Genomic DNA, 16,943 nt, shown 5'->3' on the forward strand with positions numbered 1-16,943 from the left:
TACAAAAATGAGAAGTTGAAAAAAATTACAAAATTGAAGAAACTAAGAGTAAAACTTTCCCTCGGTTAAAGGCGCGATTTTGTTCCATCCTTTACATAAAAGAGGACGTATGCTTCTCCACTCACAAGCGACTTTGGTGAAATTGGTTACACGTGTGAATCGTTGTATTTGTGCCACGCGCTAGTATACGGGTGTCTGCAGTATGCTTCATAATGTCCTCTGTTAGTAGTCCCACTGTGATTTAAAAGTGCATATAGATTATAACAAGTAGCCACATTTTCTCCTGCAAAATTGTCCATATCCAATCCTTCTAGAGGAAATTCGATGACATCATTCAATTTGCCTCTACTTTCCGTTGGAGAGAATCTTTTTAAATGTATTACTAAAATATAGGGAAACTTGTGGATTGATAGGGACTTTACGCATTTTCTCCTTTCCTTGCATTTCGAACACGTCGGTTTTTCAATTCCATCCAAAGTTTCTTCTCTTGTAAAATAATCTAAGCATTGCCACAAACTCAATTGGTCGGTTCTTTGTGGTATGGAGAGAGACAAATCCCAGAAAGGATCAAATGTTACTGAAGAGTATCCACAGTGTGTGCATTTCATCGTGGATTTCAATTGGCCAACGAAATTATCTACAATCTCAGAGTTATGCATCCTCAAATATGTGAGCCATGATCTTGTCCATTTCCGCTGTCGCTCAATTTTTCGTCAATCTCCGTTAAGATTGGTTCAGGTTTCTCATCAATTATATTAACCTCTTCATGTAATCCTTCTAAAAGATAACGGAGAAACTCCTGGGCGTCTTGATGGGAATTACCCATGAATCGAGGAGCAAAACTTTGAATCTGATTTTTTAAGGAGGCTGTATTTACTACTTTATCAAATGAATCTTCTGACCACAACTCCTTGATGACTTCTGCAAAAGATTTTATTAAGGCACCCTTCATACTAGAAATACTAGTATTGATATCTTTCATGAATTGATCATTTTTCAAATATTCCAATAACCATCTCGTATTTGATAAACATTGAATTACGCTGTTCATGAAACAGGTGTTACCAATATTTTTTAAACCATTTAACCCAAAGGTTTCAACTGAAGAATTTATCACTGAACAATCCGAAATATCTTTGAAACCCATTTGAGAATTTTGCTGAGATAAAGTATTTTTTTTTATTTGCTTTTATTTTAATTTCATAAAGAGGTTTCCTATTACCTCTCTTTTCTTTATAAAATTTGTTTTCAGGAAACAAGTAAATTTCATCAAGTTTTTTGGAATCAGGGAGAGTACCGAAAAACGAAGCTGCATTTCCTCTTTGGATGGCAATACTAATTTTCTGAATGAGAAAAGATGTGGCTCTTGATTCGTGGGTTTCATCGGTTACCTTTTTTCCAATTTCATTAATGAAAGATAAGGCTTCAGGGCCAAAAACACCAAACGTTTCAATAGCTATTGGGCGAAAGATATAATTATTTCCCAAATTCTGATATTTCCGTAGTTTGGAACTTTCTCCTAAAGAAGCAGCAGCACCGGCTTTCGCAGAAGTAGCAGGAAGATGGCAAGTTGCTAATGTATCTACACAAGTAAAGTCCCAAACAATAGATTTACCATTTTTCCATGGAACAAGTGTCATACCATCCGGCCGTTTTCCGTCGTCTCGACTTGTGCCTATGGGTTCTAAAATCGCAGGAATTTTTGCTGAAGTTAAAGCCCTTTTGATTAGATCATTAATTGCATAATGGCGAGATAAACGACCAGCGCTAAAACGGCAAAAAAGATTACTTTTGACAAAATGAAAAAATTGTTATTTTCAATCTTTTTATTAACAATTGAAAATTATAATTTTATAAAAAATACATTACAAATTTTTTTTTTAATTTTTTATTGTTTCAATGTCTCATGGCTGAAAACTAATTAATAATATTATTTTTTATTTTTTTACAGCTATTGTTAATAAATTTATTATAAAAAAATACATTGTTTATAAGCAATTCAAATTTTTTTTTTGCATTATGTTAATTGAAAAAAATCGGATTTTTAGAAAAATAATGTTTTCTTGAAAAAATTCTTTGTTGCTAAAAATGCGTTTGTTAATTAACAATCGTTTTTTGCATCTAAATATTAAAATTAAGTAACCGTTTTTTTTTAAATCATAAATTCTATTGTTATTCAAGGTTTTGAAAAAACTTTTTTATTTATTCTTTTTTTAATTGTTTATTAAAAAAAATATTATGAACAAATCATTTTTTTTATTTTTCAATACTTTGTTCTATAATAAAAGTAACTATGTGTTTTTTTTTCAATTTATTCTATTTTTTATAAAACTTTTAATATTGTGATACCTTGATACTTGACACAATTGTGAAAAATCGAAATCCTAGGAGCCACGTGATGAAGAACGAAATATAGAAGGTTCTGGCATTGTAGCAACACGTCTGGCAGACTAATAATCATCTCGACACTTCCGGTGAATTTTAACTACAGTTAGGTTCTCTAAAAGTTTGTGTTTATCATCAGTCAAAGTTTGACTATAAGAAATATAAGAACTGATAGCTTTTTCTTTTAGAATAATCGTGGGTAATACTTCAAGTAGATTGCTACAAATAAAACAACTCACAGAAATATCAATGGCCATTTTTGATAATAAATATGTTAACAACAAAATTCCAGACGAATAAAATACACGAACGATACGAACTACTTCACTGTTAACTGAATACTAGAACTGTATGGCATGCTCTGGAGAGCATGCCATACATTTGGAGGTAAACCCTCCAAAACCGTAAGCAGATGTTTCTTCCACGTAACAAAAGAATATCGCATACAGGTATAAACCGGAATTTTAAAGTAATTTAAAAATTTGTGAGCATCGGAAATTTAAAGAAGGTTAATGAGTAAACTTAAATTAACAGAATGACTAATTGATTCATTTAATTTGCTTAAACTCCATACAAATATGACAATAAGTGAATGTTAATGATCGTACGTAACTACTAAACGTGCAAGTAATGAAATCCTTATGATTTATTGTTACATGACACGAAGTTTATGTTGAAAAGATTTAAAAAATTTTCTTTTTTTAATAAATAACGATCAATAATTGAATAAATAATAGGACTACAACTTTAGTAAAAGGCTTGAATTGTTAATAAATTCATAATGAACACAAAAGACTTGAAGCATATTTATCATAACTGCAATAGTTTGAAAGTTATTATAATTATAAAAGCGAAGGAGCGAATGAAAACGACAAGTATCAAGGTATCACAATATTGAAAGTTTTATAAAAAATAGAATGAATTATAAAACAAAGTATTGAAAAAAAATTAACAAAAAATTGTTTATAACAATTTTTTTAAATAAACAATTGAAGAAAGAATAAAAAAAGAACAATAGAATTCATGATTTAAAAAAAACGGTTCCTTGATTTTGCAAAAAACGATTGTTAATCAACAAACGCATTTTTTAGCAACAAAGACATTTTTTAAGAAACAATTTTTTTTTAATCATGTTTTTTTCCCATTAACATAATGCAAAAAAAATTTTGAATTGCTTATTAACAATGTATTTGTTTATAATAAATTTATTAACAATAGCTGTAAAAAATTGAAAAAAAAATTAATAATTAGTTTCCAGCCATGAGACATTGATACGATGAAAAATTGGAAAAAAAATTTGTAATGTATTTTTTATAAAATTATAATTTTCAATTGTCAATAAAAAATTGAAAATAACAATTTTTTTATTTTGGCATCGGTAATCTATTTTTTTGCATATTAAGGATAACTTCACCAAAGGAAAAAAATGCCAGGGTTTTAGTTTTATAATTATAGGGATTTTTATATTAACTTTCAATTCAGAAAAAGTTATTAATTAACAAATTTATAATTAACGTTAAAATTGGAATTGAAATTTTTTGACTGCGGATTATTGTTTATCGATGTATCCTAACATTACATGAATTTTTTCATTCCTCAATATTTACATTTAATATGTTTAAATAATTTTTTTTGTTTTTATGTTAGAGTGACGAAAGGCGCGCGGAAGCCAGACTACCCGATTTTGGCTCTATTTTCAGGGCTCTGTGAAAATTATAAATAATCGAGATACAGTTTCGGGAGTCGAGACTTTTTTTTACGCAAATTCATTGATCTTTCCAAATCTTTTTTCAAATTTCCAAAATTTTGAAAATTTTCCGAGATATTAAGAAAAAACTAAAGCCCCACTTTTTTTCACTTAATTGTTTATAACTTTTGTAATTTTTATCGGCGCGTTTTCGAAACTTTCCTTAAACTTTCTAGGCAAAAATAGGAATCGAATGACACCTTGGTCGTAATTTTTGAACAGGGCAGAAAAATGTTACAAAAAAAAGTGCATGTGAACTAGACTACAATGCATTTGTGATTCAACATGTAACAGCGCTAGTTATATATTTGATGTAGCTACTACTGTGAGAATATAACCCGACAGCTACGTACTTTTCTCTATGATGAATTTCAAATGCAAAGTCACTCGAAGTCGAGTAGAACAAAAATGCACTCAGGTTCTTACACCCGCATACATATACTACCCACGTTACTCTTGGCGTTCATATGGCTGTGGTTATGGACAAACAGTTGTCCGGGGCTTCAATAAAGAGCAAATGTTTCGAATGCGGTATTTGGAAAGTTTCCAGGTTGGAAGAGTTGAGTGGAAAGTGAGTGAGGAACGGAATGAATTAGAGATGTATGAATCTTCAAAGTAATTGACTGAAAAGATGATAATGGGAAAGAAAATGTGATGGATTTCTCTTGTTCCATTGATGATCTATTTATTTTGTAGAAATTGAATATATGATGAAGAAAATTAATTACGGTTTGTTCAACCAGTAAACTGATACATTTTGACAAACAAGTCTTTAAATATACAATGATAAAGTCAATGTGCTTTTGGTACCCGCAATATGTCCCTGAAATAAAAAATGTTACCTGAATTATCAATATCAATACTGCAACAATGACTATTTAACTTTTATAACGTATCAAAGTTATTGTATACAAGCTGTTCATTGAACATGCAGCAGTAATTTGATATATATATATATATATATATATATATATATATATATATATATATACATAAACATATATCGAACAAGCACGCGGATTCATCATCGGGGGCTAATTGCGATTTCGTGTCATCATTGGAAGCCCTTGTGATTACACGGACTAAGTCCCAACTCCGTGCAGCTATAGCAACCTGCGTGACATCCGGGTCCAAGATAAATAAAAAAAGATAGAGGGATATTGAGTGAGATGGTATTATCGATGGAAAAAAGGTTATTGGACAAAGCACTCATAGGAAGGTGGGCCCTGATGATGAATCCGCTTGCTTGTTCGACCCCTTTCTTGCAACCAAGTGTTGTCTATCCTTTACACTTGGCTGTACCGTACTGACGAAGGCTAAATAGCCAGAAACACGGGTCTGCGGTTTACCCACCTTCCTATGAGTGCTTTGTCCAATAACCTTTTTTTCTATATATATATATATATATATATATATATATATATATATATATATATATATATATATATATATATATATATATATATATATATATATATATATATATATATATATATATATATATATATATATATTACACCTCTCGAAGCGAAGCAGTAACTCGTCTTGATAATGCCATCTGAGATGATGGCGAAACGTCGACTATCGAATAGTACACAACGGATGAACACCCGGAAAAACAATACATCATATTCTACCATCCGTGAAAACCTAAATTGTAATATATATATATATATATGTATATATATATATATATATATATATATATATATATATATATATATATATATAATATGACTCATATCTTATGGGAGGATGGTTACATTGATGTTGAATAAGAAATGATGACACATTGGTGTATTGGTGAAGATGAGAAATGATAAACAATTCTGAATGACTTCAGATTTTTTTTGAAAATATATTTTTCTGTCAGACCGTCGTTGACCTCGTGTGTGCAAGATTCAAATGATTGAGTTTGAGGTTGGAATTTTCAAATATGACAGACTGACTACTGACAAGTGATAGAAGGTTTAAAATTTTTCACTAAGAGTACCAAGTGAACTCTAGTTCATAATGTACAATTTTTCAGTTTGAAATTTCTATGATGAGATCAAAATTAAGATCTGATTATACAATGGAATTGTTCAAATTGATATTATTATTGTGAAATTTCTTGCCTGGAGTCAATGAGTAGGAATGAATTTCACTTAGGTGATTAATGTCTATTCTTTTGTTCTTATAATTGTTGTTTTCAAAAATGTAGGACATTTCTAGAAAGAACCTCTTAACTGAGATTGATTCAGTGGTTAACACTTTCATTGAGTTATAATCCATATGGTGGTCAAACTTATTCACATGGTCTGCTAAAGAACATCTTTCTGGGTGTAATCCACAGTCACTTTTGTGCGAAGTAATTCTAGCACCTAATGATCGCAAAGTTTGGTCAACATATATCTTATCACATTCTTGACACGGAATACTATAAACAACATTCACTTGATTTATTAAGGGGACCTTGTCTTTGACTTTGCTTTGTATTGACTGTATGATTAGAATTCTTTTGTTAGTTTGAATTAAAGGGGTTATATTTTTAGGAGTGATTAATTTTTGGGAAAGAAAGTTTTTGGCTTTTCTTAGCCATTTTTATGTTCGGTAAACTCTGAAATATCCTAGATAGTTTGGGAGTGATCTCCCAAAGGTAAGGTTGTGAAAATGTATTGGATTGGGGCATCACAAGTCGTATTGTCATTGATAGAATGGGTAGTTACATTGGTAGTTAAATTATTAGTTTCTCGAGACGTTGGTGTATTGAACAAAATATTATTTATCAACCGAATAGCACTCTATTTTTCAATTATTTGACAAAGTTCACTTTCACCGAATGTTTGTGATACGATAGGTAGTTCATGCAGCTCAGGTAGATATAACAAAATGGATTCCACATTATTCAATCTCAAAAATGTCATTCTCGTGTTCAAGATTTCTCTCAAAATCCAAATTCATAAAGTAATAATCCTCACATAGCACAGGTATGTTACTGTTTTTTCCATTATTATGTTTTATATCTATACTAATTATGTCCTTTTTCATATTTTAGCCCTCGATAAAGCTTGTAAACATTAGCAAAAGCTCGGGCAGCTAAAGAGTAGAGTGTTTTTTCGGGGATTCGGTCTAGTTTGAAGTAAATACTTATCATTTTTGTATTCAACAACGCAAAAATTCCGGCAAGTGGTGAGTTGAAATTTATTATAAATAAGACCAATCAATTTACTTCATGTATCAAAATGTCATTTTTCCAGCGCGCGAGAAATGGTTATGAAATCATAATGTGTGATACGTTGCTGTATTCACAATGAAGAATGGAGTCGTATACAGGGTATACTTTAGTTTTGGCCCATTCAAAAATGCAAAGTTGATAATGTTTTCCAAAAGACGAAACATGGCAGAATAATTCTGCTTCGTGTAGTCCTCAAAAAGTGGACACGGCAAAGTGTTATTTGTTTCACATTTCGTTCGAAAATAAAGCTAGAAAAAAATAACAACGAAATTCTCAAATTTTGGTTTTTCTCGGATATCTCCGAAACTACTCAGAATATTGAAACTTTCTGAAAGGCATATCATTAGGCACATCCATGCGCTACTTTTATTTAATTTAGTCAATCCCGTATCACTTAATGTTGCCGGTAATGCAGTCAAGCTGCTGGAAAATAATTCCATGAAAATAAAAAATAAACAAATGAGTACCATTTTGATCATTTCCATATTGACTTCGGTAGACAGCTACCGGTGGCTCTTAAGCCTGCTTCAGATCCGAGAACATCACTCGAAGCAAGCAGCCTCACAAAAATCAAACCATCAGTCGTGAACAATGACTCTAAGAATTTCTTGTACAAATTACTATTTCTGGAAACATAAACATAAGATCAAGTTATCAAAAGCTAAAATTATCTACAGAAACACTGGTTTAGAGAAATGTTTCAATCAATTGTTCACATATCAAATAGTGACGCACATAGTTTCCTCGGTGGTAGAATTCTGTATTGTTTGGATGAACAGTATAAACCCTACCTAGAACGTGTTCATTTTAACTCCTGACCATCCTTCAACATTCACTTCTCTCTTCCTTCTCTGAAACGATCGCTTGTTACAAACGTAATACGCAGGGACTTCCGAGTATAGCAATGTTTTTGCAAAGTCATACACGTTACACAAATCGAAAAAGGAGACGAGTGTAGTTGTAGGATGAATACTCAATTCATCGCACAAGTTCTGCTCATTAAAATTAATTCCCTGTCCATTTTCTAAAAGGACAGCAAGGTGCACTACAGGAGGAAAACGCTCATGTATTGGGAATTCAAGGATTCGCCAAATTGCTTCAGCTGAACTTATATATCGACCACTTGCGTAGGTTGTAACTTCATCCTCCCTGTTCTTTAAAGTAAACGTAGCCTAATCTGACCCTTTATTAACATATTTGCAAACGTATTTGATTGACTTCACTGAATGGCAATACTCTATGTTCATGTGAGCGTTACATGTTCTTAATAGCATTGGAATATAAGAAACCACCCAACGATTATCTATTATAACACCCTTGATATTGACGGAGAATCCACCGTCATCCAGAGAACGTCTCCTGTACTGCGGATCACCATCATCACCAATTTGAGTTTGATTAATAAGAGCCTTAGAAAAACGTTTGCAGCATGGAGAATTTCGGTTCAAACTACCACAGGGGCCATATATCATATTACTTTTAACAATTTCGTAAAGCTCAGGATCACGATCGGGGTTAGGTATTCCAGCACAAATAATATTGTCAATTGATCCGGAGTGATGCGATGTTGAAACCATAAAACATACATATAGCATCTCACTTCACCGAATATTTTCCCTTTTATCAACAAATCCATGATCTTTTTTACCTTGATCGAAAGACACGCGAAATAATATCGTATCGATTATGTCACTCCAGCGTGGGTTACATGAAAAAGTAATAAAAAAGTCGGGACGACCGTAATGTCTAACATAGGTCATGGCGTATTGCGTTTTTTCGTGCATGTATCTTGGTCCACCAGTAAAAGATGATGAAAGTCCTACCATTTGTCCCAGCTGATTTGCTTCAGTATCTTGCCGTCCAATTGCATCTTTTAAATGAATATAATTATCTGCGCGCAATTTGGCTTGATTGTTTTTTATGTAGTTTAGTCTTTCTGTTTCTATTTTTGCGTATTTGCTACCAAATATTGACTAAAAAGAGCGCGATATCTGATCAAAAAGTTATCTTTTTCTTCTCTGATCATTATTCTGTATAAATAAAAACTCACAGCAGAGACTGTTATTTTCAAGGGCAACTTAGTTGTGGCATCGTCCATAGATATTCTAATAAGTCCGCTCACTCTCAGCAGCGACCCAAATCATCACCCTCCGTCCTCGCGCGTCCCTTGCCTGGCCGGTCGGTCGTCAGTGCCCGTCTGACGGGGGCGCCAGTTTAACAGAGTGTCTCCGATTGAACAGTTCGCATCGTTCCGGCCAGTTATACTTAGTGCGTAAAATAAACATTTTATTGGAACTTTTATTCTTGTAGTTATTTGAACATTTTTTATTGTTGTGATGACTTCTCACCGTACCTTTTGCAGTGTGGATTCTTGTGATAGTTTACGTGAAAATATTTCATTTTTTCGATTCCCCAAAGATGCCACAAGGTAATAAATTCATCAAATACATAATGTCAGTTATAGGTCAAAAATGTTTCGGTAGTAATGTGATTTAGATACTATTTATAACTAATGTTCAAACTATATTTACTATATTTCGCAGCATTTGGTTTTGTTGGAGACCACAAATATGCTAACTTAACACCTGAGCAAGCCTACATTAGAATACGAGTTTGTAGAAAACATTTTGACGATGAATCCTTCACTTCCTCTGGAAAACATTTACTTACCACTGCTGTGCCCTTAAAGTTTCCAACAAAATTGGACGGTAAAAAATTTTCCACTTCACAAGCATGGAATATTTTTTTGAATGAGTTATTTTCAGGTAATGATCAAAACAATGACAATCCAGGTCCCTCCAGCGTATTAGCTCCTTCAAAATTAGATGCGTGTACACAAACAGATACATGTCATGAAGTTGAACAAGGTAAATGCCAAAGCTCTATGATGATGAACATAATCACTCATTCATATTACAAATGTTTTTTAGAATTAATTCCCAACAAAGAAACTGATTATGTATCAATAAATCAGTCCAAAGTGGGTTATCTCAAGAATTCGTGGAAGGTGAAAATACAATTTTTTGGCTTTCTTCTTCTCCAAATCAAAAAAAATAGAAATAACAACTTCCATGAAAGAAGTAAAATCAAAAAAAAAATTACAAACACTCTCTGTTGATAGGTTCATGTATATCATTCAAAGACGTTTGAATCATTAACAAAAGGGAATAAAGAGTCCATCTATTTTTTTGATTTGGAGAAGAAGAAAACCAAAAAATTGTTCCTCAAACTTCATTCTCTCCACAAAAAGACCTAATTCCTCAGTAAAAATACACTAATTGGTACTTGAATCTAACCTAAAATTCTTTCTATTTATTCCTCGAATCACTTCTAATATGTGCTAATTTCTTTATAGATGTATCGTGTCAAACTTCTTCCAAATTATCTGATAGCAGTCCCAGAAAGCAAGGACTCAGGAGAAGAATTAAGGAGCTGCAAAGCGAGCTCAAATCTTCGAAAAGGCGCAAAACGGTAACACGAGAAGATGTTGAACAATTTTTGGACGAGCAGTACCCACAGGAGGCCACTATGTTGATGAAAAATCAACTGACATTACTCGACAAAAATCCCAAAGGAGCCAGGTACTCTAAAGAAGTCAAGCATTTTGCTTTGAGCTTATTTTTATTAGGACCAGAAGCATACAAGAAATTATCTAAAGTTATGAGATTGCCATCTCCCTCTACTCTGAGAAAGCTGACTGAACATTGGAAAATTACCCCAGGATTCAATGAATTCATTTTTAAAATTTTGGAATTAAGAGTACCTTTGATGTCAGGTAAAACTAAGGATTGTATTTTATGCATTGACGAAATGTCAATCAAATCAAATTTATTTTATAATGTGTCAAGAGACGTCGTCGTTTCGACTTTTATAAAGTCATCCTCAGGGCACTACAAAGTTGCAGTGAATCAGATATAAATACACACATACAGGTGAAAAATTATTAAAATTTGCGACTAGAATCACTTCTGCGGATGAGAGGTCAAGATTGAGTAAATTTGGTACAATTCAATTGACAGTAAAAATGTAATGTAGAGGACAGAGGAGGTCAATTGAATTGTACCAAATTAATGTACTCAATATTGACCTCTCATTCGCAGAAGTGATTCTTGTCGCAAATTTCAATATTTTTTTATCTTGTGTGTATTTATATCTGATTTACTGTAACTTTGTAGTGCCCTGAAGATGACTTTATAAAAGTCGAAACGTCGGCAACGAAATAATAGTAGTTTCAGTTATTCGACCTAACTCCAACCAACCCCCAGCTAAATATTTGAAATGTGTCTAAATATATATGCCAAAATACTGAATAGATTATAATTATACTATCAGGGTATACTCAAGAAAACAACAAATCACCATTTGATTAGGTAATATGTAAATAAAGATTATTCATCTTCATTTTCTTTTTATTGTGGAGTCCCTTTATAAGTATCTCAACCTTTTTACCTGCCCATAATTTAAGAAATCAGATAATTCATGCCAGTTATTACAACGAAATATTCCTCAATTTATTGTTATTAGAATCTCATATTATATAATCATCTCAATGAAAGATCATACAAAAACATAAATACATAATATATAATGAATATGATCAACACTTGACGCCTGACCCTCGTAGACACACTTTCGAGTAAACATATTGTTCGCGCTGCTGACTGACCCTCGTATAACGTATTTCTACTGGTAGCCGCATGATTTACGACCGCTCGCAAAAAAAGCGGCATATTTTACCCACATCAAAGGAGTTACCAGACTTATTAGAATATCTATGGACGATGGTTGTGGGATCGGATTGTGGTATGTTGATTGAATAGCCATCATCCCCCAAGCAAAACTTCAACGGGTACTGCAGCGCGTCTTTAGCTCGATGTATCTCACTGATATGCTGAAGTGAGTTACTTCAGCTTTCGAAGATGATGTTTCTTCGGTCAAAATGCTGATCTACCAATACAACAGCCACTTCATTTACCGTTGGTGCATTAAATCTACCTCTTTGTTCTGTTTGTGGTTTTTTATCTGCATATATTACGTCCTTGAATGACTCTGAAGGCGATATTTTATCAATGGCTGTTTATAGATCTTTTATGTATGGATTCACCTCATGTGACATAAGCTGCAATTGTTTGATTAAATTTGGTCTCTAATCAGGAAATTTAAAACATCGAATATTAGCTTCTCTATCATCTTCACCGACGAAATAAATTCGCAGAAACTGTGCATCCTGCCCAGGTTCCGGTAATATACTTCCAATTAAATGATAGACTTGTCCTTAAACTTTGAATGTTGGTAAAAAACCACCTTCTTTCATTTCATTTCAAAACAGGCATTATATTTTCAGATATCATCCATGAAATGTACATGATTTGGGTGTAAATCATTAACCAGACTGTAAAGTGGTTCAGGCAGTTGTTTAAACAGCTCAAGTTGTACTTTACCGGCACTACAACACATGCCAGGTGTCTCATCTTTCCACTTCAAGGCATTACACCACTGACACTTGTACGTCATAGAACCTAAGACTATACTGCTATCAGTTCCATAAGCAATATCTGGGTCATACGCCAAACCCGAAAGCAACTTCCTTCTCCTTACACGCTGAATTGTATTTTCTCTATACCGTGACTGAATCACTCTATGCACAACGGTATTTCTGGCCTGATATAGTGCAGAAGATTGTCTATGGTTTTCAGGGTTTGCAGCCTGGTAGGTGGCGACAGATTGCCTGTGTTTTTCAGGCTGTGCAGCCTGGTAGGTGGCGACAGCGTGCCTGTGTTTTCCAGAGTGTGCAGCCTGGTAGGTGGCGACAGCTTGCCTCTGTATATCAGGGTTTTTTTTCTTATATTCAGACACAGCTTCACGGTGGCATTCAGGTAGAGTCTATCCATATTTTTTGTGCTTTTTTTATTTGATTTTTCGTGTGTAATTAGTGAACCTTGCCCTACGTTTGTTTTCCTTTTTTTCTATCAATGTCACAGACTCAGACTGAGTCACAGACTCAGATTGGGACAATAAACTTCTCATTGAATTTTCATCATAATTTATTGAAGATACAACAGATGAATGTTCACGCTCTGAAATAGGTACCTCCTGACAACCCTTATCAACTTCCAGTTGCGAAGGTGTATCAATTCCAAAATCATGTTTTTCTAGAGCTACCTCCATACGACGCCGAGTAATTTTCTGTGCTGCTATAAAAAGATAGGCATCAAAATGCCTACAGGACAAATCTTTACTGAATCGTAATCGCCCTACCGGATAGTCGTTAGATCCAGATTCCGTATATATGAGACCATTTCTATAAACTTCAAACTTTAATGGGAATATCAATGCTGCTGCTATTAACTCACAAAATCCGCCATAAGTAGCATTTTTCATAATATCAGCAAAATATTCGTCAGGTGTTATGTATCTATCACCATTCCTGTCGTGGGTCATAATTGAAAACTTGCTCCAGTCATTAACCACATATCTGAACGCATCTCCATCGCTCTATCTTGTGTTCCGTACATTAAATAAGAGAGAGCACGAAACAAACATCCACCGTCACCAACAATAGGGACGACAGTACATTCTTCAACCTCTCCATTAACGTTTATATCTTCTTTAGCCATTTTGAAAAAGTCTAACCGACAAACCCTATACTCAAACCAAACGAAAACAAAACAAATGCCAAATACAATGCAGAGTCTATAACCAAAACTACTAAACCGAAACAAAGCAAATGCAATCCAAAATATGCCAAGAAAAGAACAGCCAAAATCGCTAGAAATATTTAGGTATAGTATGTACGTAGATACGGCGGCCAGTCATCATCGGGTATATGTAACTCAGTGAAAACACAACGATAAAGCGTTTCGAAATACTACTAACGCCATCTATTGTCAGCATTTGGAACTCAAAATTATTTTGTTCGTCTTAGTTTATTCGTTCCATTAGGTACTGATAGGTTCAAACTAATACATTTACATCCTCCATCATCCCTTATTTTATCCCCTTACGAGTGAAATGTAGTAGCTTCATGCATGCAAAGTCTCAGCCCGATCAGTTTAAAGTTGACAAAGTTTCATACAAACTTGAAGAAAAATGAAAAATTGATCAAAATCCTTTCTTAGCGGATGCCTACGTCATAACATTCACCTGCATGCCAAATTTCAGCACGATTCATCCAGTGGTTTGGGCTGTGTGTTGATAGATCACTATGTCAGTCTGTCAGTCATCTTTGAGTTATATATATTTAGAGATTGTCTTAACATAAGTTAAAGAACTTTTTAATGTAAATTTTTATTATATTTCAGTATATTTCATGATAATAGAGGACCAATACACAGAGAACTTTCCTTTAGTTTCAAAAAAAAAACTTAACACATCAATTTAGGAAAATTTTGGAGTCGGAAAAAGAACTATCGGATTCAACAAGCAATATCTTTCAAGATACGATACAATATGGATCTAAAGATTTTGTCATAATTATGTTCAATGCCAACAATGTTAGTAATAATAGAAATCTGACTCTAGCACTAAAGCAAATATTGCCCATTGGCAAATTCACGAATTTAATAATAATGTCGTAAAAAAATCAATATCTGGACAAGATCATCATTAAAAAAGTTAAGAGAGAAATCAATAAATTCAAGAAACGTAACAGATGCAATTCATTTCGATTCCTTATTGATAGTAGGCAAAAAGAAAGAATGTTTGGATTACTTAATTAAGTAATGTCTTGTCTCTTATATGTAAGCGGTAATACTGTAGATGTAGATGCAATAAGATATCGAGTAATAACTGTCTTGAAAAATCCACTTCTTTATCTTTTTTAGAGCCCGTGGAAACTCAAAAAGGGCAAAGGTAATGTACAACAACATCACTCTTTTCTTACTCAATATTCGTACTTACTCGCTACAAAGCTGATGAGAAGTTTGTATTACTTGCAGATAAAAAATTTCCAAAAATTATCCTTTTGACTAAACACTGGCTTGTAGATAAAGAACTACGTTTTATGGAAAACTGCATGATTCTCTCCAAATATTGTAGAAATTATGGTCATGGTGGAACTATGATTTTAGTTAATGAAGAATCTTAGGAGGCGATCGCAATATAAATTATGTGAATAAAAATTGTGCAGCTACACAAGTTCGTGAATGACCTACGATCCTTCAACCTCAATATGCACGTCAGATCATACACTCGAATTTGTAATTATTCCTCCACCTGTATTGACTATGTATGCACTAATTATGACCTAAAAAAAGTTTCATCTACAACTATCTCCACCGATCTATCTGACCATGAAGCTATAGAATGCTCCATTCTTTTAGATGTAACAGAACATATGAACATGAATATGAACATGAATATGGACGGTTTTATAGCAGTGCAAACTATAAGAGGTTCTATGAGAACTGTCTTGAATTTGACTGGGAACGAGTCTTACATTTAAATGAACCATTCGTTGCTTTTTATAACAAACTTTCAGAACTTTTCAGTGTATCATTTCCTATACAGAAAATTAAAAAAAGCGTAAAGACCTTGGATAACACCTGATATCAAGACGTCCTCAAGAAATGTACGGTCCCTTAGTTATATAAGAAAGTTCAGCTTGAATCCAGATTTCCATGTCCACTTTAATAACTACCTCAGAATTTACCGAACTATTCTCAAGCTTGTCAAATCTAGCTATTTCCAAAATAGAATTAACTCTGCGAATAATAAAATGAAGGAGACGTGGTCCATAGTAAATGACCTAAGAGAGACTCCTAAAAAAAGAAACAGTGTTAAAATTTCAATCAGTGCAGACGAAAGCAATGAGTGCTAGTGTTCAATTGCTCGCAAGGTTAATAATAACATAATTGTTCCTTTCGACCCTCTTATTAATGTTCATATCTGTCATACCGGAGATACTTTTATATTATACGATACTAGTTTTGATGAAATTATCGAAATGTTTAGGGATATTAGGAATGAAAAATCATCTGGATACGATGACATCTCCTCCAAGAGTAGCGCTTGAAACTCTTGTCGCATCAATTAATCTTTCGTTTCGCAACGGTAAATTTCCTTTATTCTCGAAAAAGTCTGTGATAATTCCCTTGCACAAAGGCGGTAGCTTAGATGCTCCCTCTAACTATCGTCCAATATCATTTATCCCGACCCAAGCAAAAATAATTGAAGAACTAGTGAAAAAAAAAAGGCTCAATGAATTCTTTATTGCTCATAAAATCATCAAAGAAAATCAATTCGGATTTCAGGCTGAAAAGAACACCCAAGATGCAATTTTGTCCTTCCTGTATGAGGTATATTCAGATATAAATGGCGGAGAAGTAGCTGCAGCAGTATTTTGTGACCTGAAGAAAGCTTTTGACTATGTAGACCACAAAATACTTTTGCGGAAACTAAATTGCTACGGCTGTGAGGGATTTACTTTGGATTGGTTCGACTTCTACCTAACTGGGTGCAGTCAACTCGTAAAAAGTGATGTAACTTCAAATTATATTAATATAAATTATGGAGTGCCACAAGGATCGGTTTTGGGACCCACTTTCTTTCTTGTATATATAAATGATTCACTGTGTATAAAAACTTCTGAAAAAA

General features: G+C 33.3%; 2 protein-coding genes across 4 annotated transcripts in view; one reads left to right on the plus strand and one right to left on the minus strand.

Moving 5' to 3' along the window:
• Positions 1-16,943, minus strand: part of Octalpha2R (alpha2-adrenergic-like octopamine receptor) — a 562,038-nt gene that overhangs the window by 14,473 nt on the left and 530,622 nt on the right. The window lies entirely within an intron of this gene.
• LOC141482206 (uncharacterized) lies at positions 9,437-12,126 on the plus strand. 3 transcript variants are annotated; one of them, XM_074175191.1, is made up of 5 exons: positions 9,437-9,777; positions 9,893-10,057; positions 10,115-10,216; positions 10,280-10,356; positions 10,705-12,121. In XM_074175191.1, exons 1-5 carry the CDS (start codon positions 9,768-9,770, stop codon positions 10,822-10,824), a joined length of 474 nt encoding a protein of 157 aa, XP_074031292.1. In that variant the 5' UTR covers positions 9,437-9,767; the 3' UTR covers positions 10,825-12,121. The 3 variants fall into 3 exon arrangements, with proteins under 3 accessions (XP_074031292.1, XP_074031293.1, XP_074031291.1); XM_074175192.1 differs by lacking the exon at positions 10,280-10,356 and having other exon boundaries at positions 11,525-12,126; XM_074175190.1 differs by lacking the exon at positions 10,280-10,356 and having other exon boundaries at positions 10,705-12,124.

The sequence above is a fragment of the Leptinotarsa decemlineata genome, unplaced genomic scaffold (assembly GCF_025532065.1).
Source record: "Leptinotarsa decemlineata unplaced genomic scaffold, Ldec_3_MD MMD2_tig00000882_RagTag_RagTag, whole genome shotgun sequence".
Lineage (NCBI taxonomy): Eukaryota > Metazoa > Arthropoda > Insecta > Coleoptera > Chrysomelidae > Leptinotarsa > Leptinotarsa decemlineata.